At 36.3% G+C, this 14,775-nt stretch overlaps 1 protein-coding gene across 1 annotated transcript; it reads left to right on the forward strand.

The window, feature by feature from the left end:
- Positions 1-224: 224 nt before the first annotated feature.
- LOC131536462 (uncharacterized) lies at positions 225-11,275 on the forward strand. Its single transcript, XM_058769395.1, has 16 exons — positions 225-811; positions 1,009-1,591; positions 2,418-2,675; positions 2,846-2,923; positions 3,040-3,120; positions 3,234-3,305; positions 3,421-3,501; positions 3,613-3,705; positions 4,337-4,465; positions 4,845-4,979; positions 5,068-5,136; positions 5,214-5,305; positions 5,426-5,552; positions 5,690-5,810; positions 10,225-10,298; positions 10,669-11,275. The coding sequence occupies exons 1-16, from the start codon at positions 225-227 to the stop codon at positions 10,777-10,779; spliced, it is 2,691 nt and encodes an 896-aa protein (XP_058625378.1). The 3' UTR covers positions 10,780-11,275.
- The last annotated feature ends 3,500 nt before the right edge of the window (positions 11,276-14,775 follow it).

Raw genomic sequence — 14,775 nt, forward strand, 5'->3', positions numbered from 1 at the left:
CCTCACCTGTGGGGCTGACGGACAGCGATGGAGAGCGCGGCGATGCACCAAAGCCTGCGGACCATTCCTCACCTGTGTGGCTGACGGACAGCGATGGAGAGCGCGGCGATGCACCAAAGCCTGCGGACCATCCTCACCTGTGTGGCTGACGGACAGCGATGGAGAGCGCGGCGATGCACCAAAGCTCGCGGACCATCCCTCACCTGTGTGGCTGACGGACAGCGATGGAGAGCGGCGATGCACCAAAGCCTGCGGACCATCCCTCACCTGTGTGGCTGACGGACAGCGATGGAGAGCGCGGCGATGCACCAAAGCCTGCGGACCATCCCTCACCTGTGTGGCTGACGGACAGCGATGGAGAGCGGCGATGCACCAAAGTCTGCGGACCATCCCTCACCTGTGTGGCTGACGGACAGCGATGGAGAGCGGCGATGCACCAAAGCTCGCGGACCATCCTCACCTGTGGGGCTGACGGACAGCGATGGAGAGCGCGGCGATGCACCAAAGCCTGCGGACCATCCCTCACCTGTGTGGCTGACGGACAGCGATGGAGAGCGCGGCGATGCACCAAAGCCTGCGGACCATTCCTCACCTGTGGGGCTGACGGACAGCGATGGAGAGCGCGGCGATGCACCAAAGCCTGCGGACCATTCCTCACCTGTGGGGCTGACGGACAGCGATGGAGAGCGCGGCGATGCACCAAAGCAACAGCAACATCAAAAGATTACATACAGGACCACAAGGCCAGGACCCAAGTGTTTTACAGTTTACATTACTGCACGGGAGTGGAAAAAGATAAGGCCTTTGCCGGGTAGCAGAAAACTGAAGACATCATGGACACACATAATTTATGAAAAATTTAGGAAACAAAATCCTTGCTGCACACTTGTTTTCACGTACCAGCATTTAAAGGTTGCTCGCAGTAGAAAGTATCGTTGTCCATTTATGACAGTGAAGGCATCATTGTTCTTTTAAATCTTGCAATGCGCATTATGTGTTCCGGATCAGACAAAAACCATTGAGCAGTGACAAACGAATTCCAGTTACAGTTACAAGAATTGGTAAGGTAACTCACTCGAAAGAGGAGGTAGGGTCCCGCCCTGCAAGTTATCAAAAGAGAGGCAAGATTGCCAAAGAAGTGTTCAAAGGAGTAAGTAATGTCTACTACAGAAATCTGAGAAAAACACCCATTCCTGAGTTGATGGCTGGAAACATCAGTAGGAGTTTAAGTAAAAACATACTCAAAGCAATTTCCAGTGAAGTTCGGAAAAGCTGCAGATTGCATGATGACGTGATCTTGGAGCTGATGTTGACACAGAAAATTATAAGAGACACAGATCAGTCTTACAGATTTTGCCCTGGATATGTTCAGCATCTGCAGGTGGACCCGTTTGGTGTTCATTTATACACAGAGACAGGACTGTTAATTCTCATTCAGCACCTCCGAAAAGGATGTCCTGTTACTGTGCATTTAGATGCAACTGGAGGGGTGGTGAGTCGGATCCCAAGTCAGGCAAAGAGGGTGTTGTATTACAGCATCACTCTACCGGGGAACGGAAAAGACAAGCCTCCTCTCCCCATCTCTGAAATGGTAACAAATGACCATACCATCCCGAATGTTTCTTTTTGGTTACATCAGACTGTAACAAAGATACGGAAACTGACAACATACAACATACACCAGGTTGAAACCGACTACAGTTGGGCACTCATCCAGAGTGTCCTGTTGTCATTCAACAGACAAGACGTACATATGTATCTACTGGAATGCTACAAATTAGTTAAAGGGAATGACACAATCACAGACTTCAGAAGACAAACTGTTCTTCACTTATGTTCTGCCCATATAATTAAAGCAGTGCAAGGAGCAATTGGAAAAAAAACAACTGACAAAGGCTTGAAGGAATTTGCCACTCACTGTGTGGCACAACTGATAAATACCACAAGTCTTAAGAGGGCAGTAGAAATTTTCAAATTCATGTGCCATGTGTTCTACACCAAACAAAACACAAAGTGTGTCAACCAGTGTCTTAAACAACTTCATGACCATATTAGTGGAATAACAATTCCGGAAGACACACTTGATGTGAAGCCGCCAGTGGATGACTACATCCCTCCAGAGGCGAAAACAATACTGGCCAGGTCACCGTTCACCAAAGAATTTGATAGTGTACTTGACACTGTCATGTGTAATGAAGATCCAGAAGAAGAAACAGAAATTGGCAACAACAAATACCATTGTCCAGGGATACTGGATTTTCTCATTAAAGATTATATGCCAATTTTCCCACTCTGGTCAGGGATAATGCTTGGAGATTTGACAAGACACAACGCCAAAGAATCTAGAGATGACGACGAACTACAGAAAACCCATGACACAAATTGTCATGCAGAAAATTGGTTCTGCATTGTCAAAGATAAAATATTACAGAAAAAACTGCACCATCGTCCAGCAACATTCATTCAAAAATGTATGCATCATTGCAAGGCGGTACAGGGAGCACATTCTGCAACACAACCTTCCTGACAGAATATTACAGAAGTGTTTCAGTGTGAAAAAAGGACGATTGGAGGACTCTGAAGAAAAATGGGCCAAGAAGAGCGTGTGGGCCCGAAAAGGAAATAAAACAAAGTACTTTCATACACCAGATGTAATACCTTCTCCAAAAGCAAAAGTGAGTATTAGGGACAGACATTCATAACATTTTAAAACCCAATACATTTTTTATAATTACATAGATGACAATAGAAAGATGACATGTACATAATAAAATGTTCTATTATTAACAGAAAAGTGAATTGTTACACACTGCATCACGTCCTTCATTTCTGTCTGTTCTTGTAGTCATCAAAACCTTCAGTCGGTCACCCAAAGTCCAGTAAGGAAGGAGATTGTGTCAAAATTGAGTCAAAAATTTCACAGGTAAGAATAAGGGCAAATCAAGGGCATGAAAATGTTGACAATTATATTAATAATTTGTGTCAAAACAACATGGATTCCATTGATAAATATTGATTACATTTTGATTGTTTTCTCAGGAAGCAAAAGCTTCTGTTCGACAGCGGAAGTCTAGAAACACAACACCACACCGTGTCAAAGGAGTGTCTAAAACTTCACAGGTAAGACTACTTCAAGGGCATGCCGTCATTTTTCAATACATATAGAGTAATTCATATTTTTATATTTTCACAACCACACAGAAATGTAGCTTTTCTTCTGATTGTTCTAATAGGCATCAGAAGCTCAGACCAAAACCGAAAACAAAGAAACCGACAGTGTTGAGGTTGTGTCAGACACTTCACAGGCAAGACTATGTCAACTTTTGGCACTTTCAAGGGCATGACAATATAGAATAATACATTAGCTATTTTTATCACAACAACATATAAATATTGATTCCATTTTGATTGTCCTCTCAGGAATCAAAAGCTTCTGTTCGGCAGCAGAGGTCCAGAAGGATAAAACCACACCAGGTCAAAGGAGCATCAAAACCTTCACAGGTAAGACTACTTCACGGGCATGACAACATATTTAAATACATATAAACTATTTAACATTTGTAGTTTCACAACTACACATAAATGTTGATTATCTTCTTTTTGTTTTCACAGGCATCAAAAGCTTCTGTAACAAAGCACAAAGGCAAAAAGGAAAAAACAGACACTGAGGCCACAACTCATGCCTGTCATGATGACATTGTACAGGTAAGTCGTGGCCTAAAGGTTGCCAGTTTGATTCTCGCGCTGGCAGGAATTGAAGGTGGGGATTGTGAATGAACAGCACTCTCTCCACCCTCGATACCATGACTAAGGTGCCCTTGAGCAAGGTGTGTGTGTGTGTGTGTGTGTGTGTGTGTGTGCACTTGGATGGGTTAAATGCAGAGTCACCATACTTGACAATACGTCACGATGTAACTTTAAAAAAAAAATTATCTGTTATATAATGTGTGTGTGACAATTGTTAAAAGATAATTTCACTAGCTTTATTACATATCTGCATAAAATATCCACTATGGATAAAGCTTCATGCTTTTAATATATATATAAAGACCTTTTATTTATCATTTCACTTGTAGACAACAAGAAATTATAGAACTTGTAGAACTTAGCAGAAAGAAAAACGAAAAGAAAAAAAATTTCCTATACCAATTCTTTATGGAAGTGTTTTGCCTATGATGTTCAGGATGAAGGATGAAGGAAGTTCATAAAAATGTACACAAAGTTCCAGCGCTATGATCAAATAAATGCTAAATCTTTGGTCATTTGTATTTGTGCAGTGTTTGTGTAATATGCATTAAATTATTTATTTTTTTCTCTACAATATAATGTTTTTTAGGCTTCTTGGAATTCAAAGGACAGTGAAGTAGTAGTTGCAGTGGTGCAGTCACTTGACACGGATGCAATATATACATTGCACATAACAGATTTCAAAAGCCTCAAACCACACAACTGGTTGAATGGGGAGGTAATTATATGTCTACCATTGTTTTGCAAGCCTTGATGTACAGTTAGAAAAGTTAGGATTTACATTAGCTACCACTGTAAATGCTAGATGAGATTTTGAACTTAAATTTCAGCATGTATTGTCATATTTGTAATGCTAGAGTTTTATGTGAAATCATTTTTGACTTGAAGTGTAAATATATACACAGAATGTACATTATGTCTTATTACAACAAAATGATTGTTGTATACATTGCATAAATTGATTTATACATTGAATTTAAAAAAACAGTCATTGGGGTTCAGTGTCAGTACTGGTAGTCTAATAATTAAAAATACATATAAAAAAATACTGTAATAAATTTTAAGGGCATAAATGTAATTTTCTTTATTGTTATTAGGTTATTGAATGCTACTTCCAAACACTGTTGAATTCAAAAGACTGTGGAAGAAAAATATTTTTATTCAACCACTACTATGCCGGTGTCATTGTATTTGGGGAGAGGTCTGCAATGTCAAATTACAGTTACAAAAAGGTTAGACTTTACAGTTATTATTCGTTGCACAATGAAAAGGTCAGAAGGACAAGCCCAATTAATGTGGTATATTTCATCTTGTTTGCAGGTCAACTTTGAGAACTATGATGCCATCATTGGATTCATGCAAGTACACAGTAACCACTGGAAATTTCTGGTGTGTAAAACAATTATCAAAACACAGCTCATTACTTATGGACATGGAAAACTCAATAAACTATATGTTTTTAATAGTATCTCAATAGGACATTGCAGAAAGCCTTTGTGGTGGATCCCCAAGGGAATGATGAAGAAAAAGATTCTGCACTTGCTGCTAAAAGATTCAGGTATTGTATTATTTATGTTTTATTAATTCTCAGACTTAATTATTAACATCGTAGGTGATAGATTAGTGACATATTGACCAATTGTAAATGCAAGAATATACAATTCTCACATATGTTTAGACAATACTTCAAGATGCGGCAGATAGTTCATAATAAAACAGACTGGGTGGATGTGAAATGGACAACAGGTGTCTTGACCCACAACATACAGAAAGATGGTTACAGCTGTGGCATTTATGTCATGCAGGTAACTATACAATTGAATGTAGCCTTGGAACAACACTCATTTTTGCATAACCTCAATAGTGTAATATATAAATTTCCTATTCTGCTATGTCTAATTCATTTTGCAAGTTTATTTTATTATATTTATGTAACCAACAGATGGCTAAGGAGACAGTGGAGGCTTTTCCAATGATACCATCTGAAATCATCATACCTTCCAATAAGCACCTCCTGTCAGAGCTGCGTAAGGAGATGGCTGTAACAATCCTAGAATCATCAGGTATGTATTGTATGCACACAATCAATAATACTCTAGCACTGATCTTTTACTGTGGGTGTTCTTTTACTACATATATGGGTGTAAAATGCCAAGCCTCCTTCAAATTGATCAATAGAGATTTTAATGTGTATAGTTTAATTTTCATTATTACGAAGGCTTTAGAATGGTACTAAGAAGACACTGTTTATTTATTCTTCTTATTATGGGTCAAAGCACTAGAACCATGTCATATTTGCAGAGATCCTTTGTCAAGACATCAGACACCAAAGCCATAAACGTTTTCTCAAAGTTGATGAAAAGGATCTAAATTAACCCCATTGCTCAGGCACTCAATCAGACACTTTTCAGAACTGTAGTAGATATATTTGGTTTTTCAGTTTATACCTCTGTAATCATAATGGCTTGGATCAAAATTATTTTCAAATGAATACTTCATTCAAGGTCAAAAAACATTTTTCAAATTTCTATTTTTTATTTACCTCTGGAAATTCTGTTTCACAAACCTACACTATAGGGACAAAATATTTGGGATACCATTTTCTAATAAATAGGTTTTACTACTTCTGAAATTTCCACATGTACAAATGTTACTGATAAAGCATATAATGATATTCCACATAGGTATTACAGCAATAGATTGTTCCCTTTTCTATTCTAACATGACAATGCCTCTGTGTATAAGGCAAGGTTCCAAAAGAAATGATTGATTCAGTCAGAAAGCCACATCATAAATCCAGCTGAACACCTCTGGTTTGACTCTAAACGCAGACATTGAAACAGACTCATCACTAAACACCAATGACTTGTACATACACTATATGGACAAAAAGTATTGGGACAAAGATGAAAACGAAATCTATGTATTTAAAAATTGTATTTCCATCTCTGTTGCTGAAGTTTTAAAATTGACTAAAATGACTGTACCCATATGTACAAGTCATTGTTGTTTATTGATGATTTTTTTGGCTCACGGTTTGCATTTAAAGTCACTCCAGAGGTGTTCAGCTGAGACTGGGATGTGGCTTTCTGCAGACTATTCAAGTTGTTCTGCACTGACTGAATCAATCATTTCTTTTTGAGAAATGATTCATGTTAGAATAGAAAAGGGTCCTGTCCAAACTATTTCTATAAAATTAAAAAAAAAAACTAAATTCTCTACATTAAAATTATATGCTTTACCATTCACATTTGTACTCATGGAAATGACTGAAATAGTAAATCATGTTCATTAGAAGAGTGTGTCCCAATACTTTTGTCGAAATAGTGTATCAAGTTCTTCTGAAGACCATTTAAAATACACACATTTCTTTTGATTGTTTAACATGAAATTAGAAAAGATGAAAATTTTTTTAGATTTCTTTTTTCTCCATGTTGTCCACTAAAGTGACACAACAATGTCTAAGCAACAATCAGGAAGTGTGAATGGCAGATTAACTTAGGTCATGCACGTAAATGCATTTGTAGGATGGTACTTCTTCAAAAAATGTATTCTTATTTTATATAATTGTTTTGCTAATACAGTCCAGAACGCTTGTAGTTCATGAAATATTAGCTTATATAAATTTCTAATTTTCTGCTTATTAATAGTTAGTGCGGTAGTTGTTAAGTTTAGGTATTGGGTAGAATAAGGTCATGTAGAATAAGTCATTAATATGTGCTTAATTACTACTAATAAATGGCTAATATTGTAGTAATATGCATGCTTATAAGCAACTAGTTAATAGACCCTGAAATATAGTGTTACCAATTATTTTAATTAATTACATTTATTTAATTTGCATGAGTGAATAGTTCAAGATAATTTTTTGTGGTTTGGTTACTACTTATTACTCATAAAGTGTTTTCACTTCAAACATGGTGATGGTAGGTCTTAAGATCTCAAACCTTTAAAGAACATTGTATTTAGTAGTTTCACACTGAAGCTAGATTGTAGAAAAATGTGCACATAGGGGGAGATTCAAAAGGTATTTATTCCACATGAGTCATGACACAGAAAAAAACGTATTCACAGATAGAAAACATGAGGTTGAAACATTAACCGACAAAGTCAAACTGAAAGGACAAGAACGTAACTAGACAGAACAAATGAAATAATTAGCAACACCACAGGTGAACTAATGTAATCAAAATGTGAGACAAAATATAGGTCAAATGACAAAGCATGACAGACAAGTCCAAACTAACAAAATTATGATAAGTACAGTTAAGTGTTCATTATGCTTATAAAAACATAAAGCATAGACATAAACCATACATTGTTGACACAATTACAGGAGTATTTTGTAAATATACAAAGTATATGCTGTGTGCATGTGGATGGGATAAATGCACAACTCCACAAATTCCAAGTATGGGTTATTATTATACTTCACCATCATGTCGCTTTACTTCACTTCACTGCATATAACACAATCCTTGTCAACAATGTATGGTTTTATGTCTGTGCAATTACAAATAAAGGTACCTGGAAAAAATATATATATATATGTATTTTAATATATCTATTTAATGTAGGTATATATGCATATATTTAATGTATTAATAATGTAAAGACTACAATATATAAAAGTACTACTTAACCATAAACTAACTTAGATCATGCTGTATGTCAAGATGTATCATTTAAAAAATATATATATTAACTATAAGTAATTTTTATAGTTCTCCATGACCTAATGTACAGAGAAATGTGTATTTATAAAAGTTGTTAAAGTATAAAAATCATTGTCTTTGTCTTTACATATCACCTAATTGAACTATTTTGATTGCTGCACTATTTGTATATAGACTTTTAATATATTAACAGTTAAGATACTAACATATATAAATCATACATTAAATGTTGCAATTGATTTGGAATGATTTTATTACTGTATAGTCTTATTAAAAATTGTAACACAATTTTTATTCCCTCAGGTACTGGGTACAAAATGTAAGACATAAAGTAGCTTATTGTTGATATTATTTTGATCACGATATGACAATCTTTCTATTCTTGTCATTAAAGGCCATTTCAGTTTGATTAAAAGATGCATTCATGCGGACACAATTGCAAACTTAATGGATCATATTGAAGCAGAATTACAGCAATTTATTTATTTATTTATTTTTCAGCACTCCCTTTTTGCAGAACTGTGGTGTTTTTGATGTATGTTTTGTTAAGCCTGGATTTTGCATTCCACACATATAGGTCAACTTGCCATCCCGCATGGCCATTTAATTAACTAGTATCTTCCTGATGCTTAAAATTCTAAATTGTTTTAATAACTATTGTGTCATGACAGAATAACGAATGAAAGGTCTATAAGAACTTAAAAAAAAAAAATGAAATTGTCTAAGATCAAAGATTTATTTGGCACCTGATTGTCTGTGGACATTTATGTATTAATTATGATCTTCCTGCTAGTAAATCTATCAATCTACCTCTCTTACTCTAACCATACGCTCATCTATACAGTAGTGAAAAAAATTATTAGAACACTGTAATTTTCAGAAGCTTTAAATTGTTTAAAGTCAGTTATCTATATCTTTATCTGCAGCTGTCAGTAGAAAATTTAAGTGTACATTTCCACACTTTCATTTAGCAATTACTTTTAATAATGCAGTCAGAATTTTGTGCTCCACACAGTGATCTGATCTCATCATCATCCAGTCTGTCTGAAATGACATGAAGAAACTGAACAAACTGAGACAGAATAAATCCAGAAGAACTGTAGCAACTCCAAGACGCTTCAAGAAAGCTACCTGCAAAGCTCCTCAGAAACTATGCGCAAGTGAACCGAGGTCAAAAGCTGAGTTAAACACAAAGTATGGTCACACCAAATGTTGATTTACTTTAGTTAACAGAAGTTAATTGATAAATAAATTATATTTATGACAATTTTTGACAGCATCTTCATTTTACTGTGTTTTTACACAAGTTCACGAGGGTTATTTAAACATCTTGGAGAAATTGCCACAGTTCTTCAGGATTTATTCTGTCTCAATTAATCTTAATGTAATTTCAGACAGACTCAATGATTATCGAGTGAATCAGATGTCTGTGTGGAGCACTGGTTGTTGCCAGACAAACATTTCACTGATTTGTTAAAAGTAATGGCAAAATATATGTTTGGAAATGTAAACTGATATTTCATACTGACACACTACTCCAATAAATAGAAATAACAGAATTAAAATCATTTTTAGCCAATAACATTGGTCACCACTTTGTGGCTATCCATCCATCTGTCCAGCTATTTATTCATCTGTCTGTCTGTCCATCCATTTAATCATCTATATGTATGTCTCTATGTCTCATCCATCCGTCCATCTACCTATATGTATGTCTGTCTGTCTATCTGTTTGTCGATACACTGGTCTGTCTGACCAAACGGTTAAAATAAAACTTTGATTTGTGATATTGTATTTTCAGTATTCAACCCCAAACAGCATTGCTCCCTGTGTGGAAAAGAGTCTCCAGTTGGAAGCGTGGGTCTGAACACATGGGTTTGTGTCCTTTTCAATGAGAAATTAGTAATTAGATGAGCTATTATACAAACTGTAGATCTCAAATGTTAAATTATTTCAACTAAATAGATAATTATTATGCAGATAATTAGTATGCAGTTAATCTAGAAATGACATTACATCAAATATTAAGTAGTATTTTGTTTTAGGTAAATAACGATCAAAAAGTTTTAATATTTTTACTGTATGTTCAATTGTGTACATTTTAATTTGATGTTTTTATGCTGACATTACTATTACTTTCTTATTAATGGAGTATTATAAGAATGTAGTACAGTAAATTTTTAACTTAATATGTTCAATATAATTAAAAATTAAGTTTACTTGTGACAATTTTTATTTCCACTAGATTCAGTGCAGCAACTGCGAAAGATGGTACCACTCTGTCTGTCTCGGCATGACGAAAAAAGAGGTACACAAATGGAAGACAAGAAAGTGGTTGTGTGTTTTCTGTAAGTAAAAAGTACTGTACAAGTGTAGGTGTTAAAATATATTGTTTACTCTTGTATGTTTTTTTGTTGTTGTTGTTGTTTTTTGTTTTGATCAGTTCCTTATAAATGTTAAAATCAGTAAATTTTAAAATCAGTATATATTTTTAATCAGTGTATAAATACCAGTTCTGTCAAAGGCTATTGGCTATTGTACTGTTGGCTGTTGTTGTTTCTAATTAGTTTACAGTACTAACAGGAAAATTCTGCATTACATAAATTTCGTCATTGTAAGGATGTAAATAAGGTACGATTTGTAAATGCAACTACCTTGTGCAACAGTAAGGATTAAATGTGAGGTTGTGTAAGTTGACCACTGTCCCCCTCTATTAACTGACACTGCTTTCATATCTCCCTGGTGGAAAATGCCATTACTAAATTAAAGTACAAATTGCTTCAAGCTGCAATGACGAGCCCAAGTCACCAGTGCAACCGCCATCCTCCAGTGTCATTGGGAAAGAGGTGCACAGCGGGCACATGCATTAATATTAACCCTGTGACAGTCTGGTTTTAAGGGTTACAACAATGAAATGGTTAAACAACACGCACACAGACAACAAAATATAAACCTTTGATAATGCTTTACAATAAGGTTTAAAGGTACACTCCCCTTATTTTTAGAAATAGACTCATGCTCCAACTCCCCCAGAGTTAATAAGTTGAGTTTTACCGCAGCGATATCACTGCGCCTGCTGCGCTTATGTTACGGCTGCACAGTTCCTTGATTATTACAAAAGAATGTTAATTTTGGACATGCAATTCTCTTTTCTATCAGTAGGGGTAAAATGAAGGTTGTGAAAAATGTCCACTGTCCCCTCTATTGATTGACACTGGTCTCATGTCTCTATCTTCCTGCTGACAAAAGTTATTACAAAAGAATGTTAATTTTGGACATGCAATTCCGTAATCAGCCACTAGGGGTAAAATGGAAGGTTGTGAAAGATGTCCACTGTCCCCTCTATTGATTGACACTTTTCTCATGTCTCTATCTTCCTGCTGACGAAAGTTATTAGAAAAAGAATGTTAATTTTGGACATGCAATTCCGTAATCAGCCACTAGGGGTAAAATGGAAGGTTGTGAAAAATGTCCACTGTCCCCCTCTATTGATTGACACTTTTCTCATGTCTCTATCTTCCTGCTGACGAAAGTTATTGAAAAAGAATGTTAATTTTGGACATGCAATTCCTTTTCTACCAGTAGGGGTAAAATGAAGGTTGTGAAAAATGTCCACTGTCCCCTCTGTTGATTGACACTTTTCTCATGTCTCTGTTTTCCTGCTGACTAAAGTTATTACAAAAGAATGTTAATTTTGGACATGCAATTCCGTAATCAGCCACTAGGGGTAAAATGGAAGGTTGTGAAAAATGTCCACTGTCCCCCTCTGTTGATTGACACTATTCTCATGTCTCTATCTTCCTGCTGACAAAAGTTATTGAAAAAGAATGTTAATTTTGGACATGCAATTCCGTAATCAGCCACTAGGGGTAAAATGGAAGGTTGTGAAAATGTCCACTGTCCCCTCTATTGATTGACACTTTTCTCATGTCTCTATCTTCCTGCTGACGAAAGTTATTGAAAAAGAATGTTAATTTTGGACATGCAATTCTCTTTTCTATCAGTAGGGGTAAAATGAAGGTTGTGAAAATGTCCACTGTCCCCTCTGTTGATTGACACTTTTCTCATGTCTCTGTTTTCCTGCTGACTAAAGTTATTACAAAAGAATGTTAATTTTGGACATGCAATTCCGTAATCAGCCACTAGGGGTAAAATGGAAGGTTGTGAAAATGTCCACTGTCCCCTCTGTTGATTGACACTATTCTCATGTCTCTATCTTCCTGCTGACAAAGTTATTGCAAAAGAATGTTAATTTTGGACATGCAATTCCTAATCAGCCACTAAGGGTAAAATGAAGGTTGTGAAAATGTCCACTGTCCCCTCTATTGATTGACACTTTTCTCATGTCTCTATCTTCCTGCTGACTAAAGTTATTACAAAAGAATGTTAATTTTGGACATGCAATTCTTTTCTATCAGTAGGGGTAAAATGGAAGGTTGTGAAAATGTCCACTGTCCCCTCTATTGATTGACACTATTCTCATGTCTCTGTCTTCCTGCTGACTAAAGTTATTGCAAAAGAATGTTAATTTTGGACATGCAATTCCTAATCAGCCACTAGGGGTAAAATGGAAGGTTGTGAAAATGTCCACTGTCCCCTCTATTGATTGACACTATTCTCATGTCTCTATCTTCCTGCTGACAAAGTTATTGCAAAAGAATGTTAATTTTGGACATGCAATTCTGTAATCAGCCACTAAGGGTAAAATGGAAGGTTGTGAAAATGTCCACTGTCCCCTCTATTGATTGACACTTTTCTCATGTCTCTATCTTCCTGCTGACGAAAGTTATTGCAAAAGAATGTTAATTTTGGACATGCAATTCCGTAATCAGCCACTAGGGGTAAAATGGAAGGTTGTGAAAATGTCCACTGTCCCCTCTGTTGATTGACACTTTTCTCATGTCTCTATCTTCCTGCTGACAAAGTTATTGCAAAAGAATGTTAATTTTGGACATGCAATTCTCTTTTCTATCAGTAGGGGTAAAACAGAAGGTTCTGAAAAAGGCCCACTGTCCCCTCTATTGATTGACACTTTTCTCATGTCTCTATCTTCCTGCTGACAAAGTTATTGCAAAAGAATGTTAATTTTGGACATGCAATTCCTTTTCTATCAGTAGGGGTAAAACAGAAGGTTGTGAAAATGTCCACTGTCCCCTCTATTGATTGACACTTTTCTCATGTCTCTGTCTTCCTGCTGACTAAAGTTATTACAAAAGAATGTTAATTTTGGACATGCAATTCTAATCAGCCACTAGGGGTAAAATGGAAGGTTGTGAAAATGTCCACTGTCCCCTCTATTGATTGACACTATTCTCATGTCTCTATCTTCCTGCTGACAAAGTTATTGCAAAAGAATGTTAATTTTGGACATGCAATTCCTAATCAGCCACTAAGGGTAAAATGAAGGTTGTGAAAATGTCCACTGTCCCCTCTATTGATTGACACTATTCTCATGTCTCTATCTTCCTGCTGACCAAGTTATTGCAAAAGAATGTTAATTTTGGACATGCAATTCCTTAATCAGCCACTAAGGGTAAAATGGAAGGTTGTGAAAATGTCCACTGTCCCCTCTATTGATTGACACTTCTCATGTCTCTATCTTCCTGCTGACAAAGTTATTGCAAAAGAATGTTAATTTTGGACATGCAATTCCGTAATCAGCCACTAAGGGTAAAATGGAAGGTTGTGAAAATGTCCACTGTCCCCTCTGTTGATTGACACTGGTCTCATGTCTCTATCTTCCTGCTGACAAAGTTATTACAAAAGAAGGTTAATTTTGGACATGCAATTCCCTAATCAGCCACTAGGGGTAAAACGGAAGGTTGTGAAAATGTCCACTGTCCCCTCTATTGATTGACACAGGTCTCATGTCTCTATCTTCCTGCTGACAAAGTTATTGCAAAAGAATGTTAATTTTGGACATGCTATTCCCTTTTCTACCAGTAGGGGTAAAATGGAAGGTTGTGAAAAATGTCCACTGTCCCCTCTATTGATTGACACTTTTCTCATGTCTCTATCTTCCTGCTGACAAAGTTATTACAAAAGAATGTTAATTTTGGACATGCAATTCTCTTTTCTACCACTAAGGGTAAAATGGAAGGTTGTGAAAAATGTCCACTGTCCCCTCTATTGATTGACACTATTCTCATGTCTCTATCTTCCTGCTGACTAAAGTTATTGCAAAAGAATGTTAATTTTGGACATGCAATTCCGTAATCTACCAGTAGGGGTAAAATGGAAGGTTGTGAAAATGTCCACTGTCCCCTCTATTGATTGACACAGGTCTCATGTCTCTATCTTCCTGCTGACCAAGTTATTGCAAAAAGAATGTTAATTTTGGACATGCTATTCC

This window comes from Onychostoma macrolepis, chromosome 01, assembly GCF_012432095.1.
Source record: "Onychostoma macrolepis isolate SWU-2019 chromosome 01, ASM1243209v1, whole genome shotgun sequence".
In the NCBI taxonomy this organism is placed as follows: Eukaryota; Metazoa; Chordata; class Actinopteri; order Cypriniformes; family Cyprinidae; genus Onychostoma; species Onychostoma macrolepis.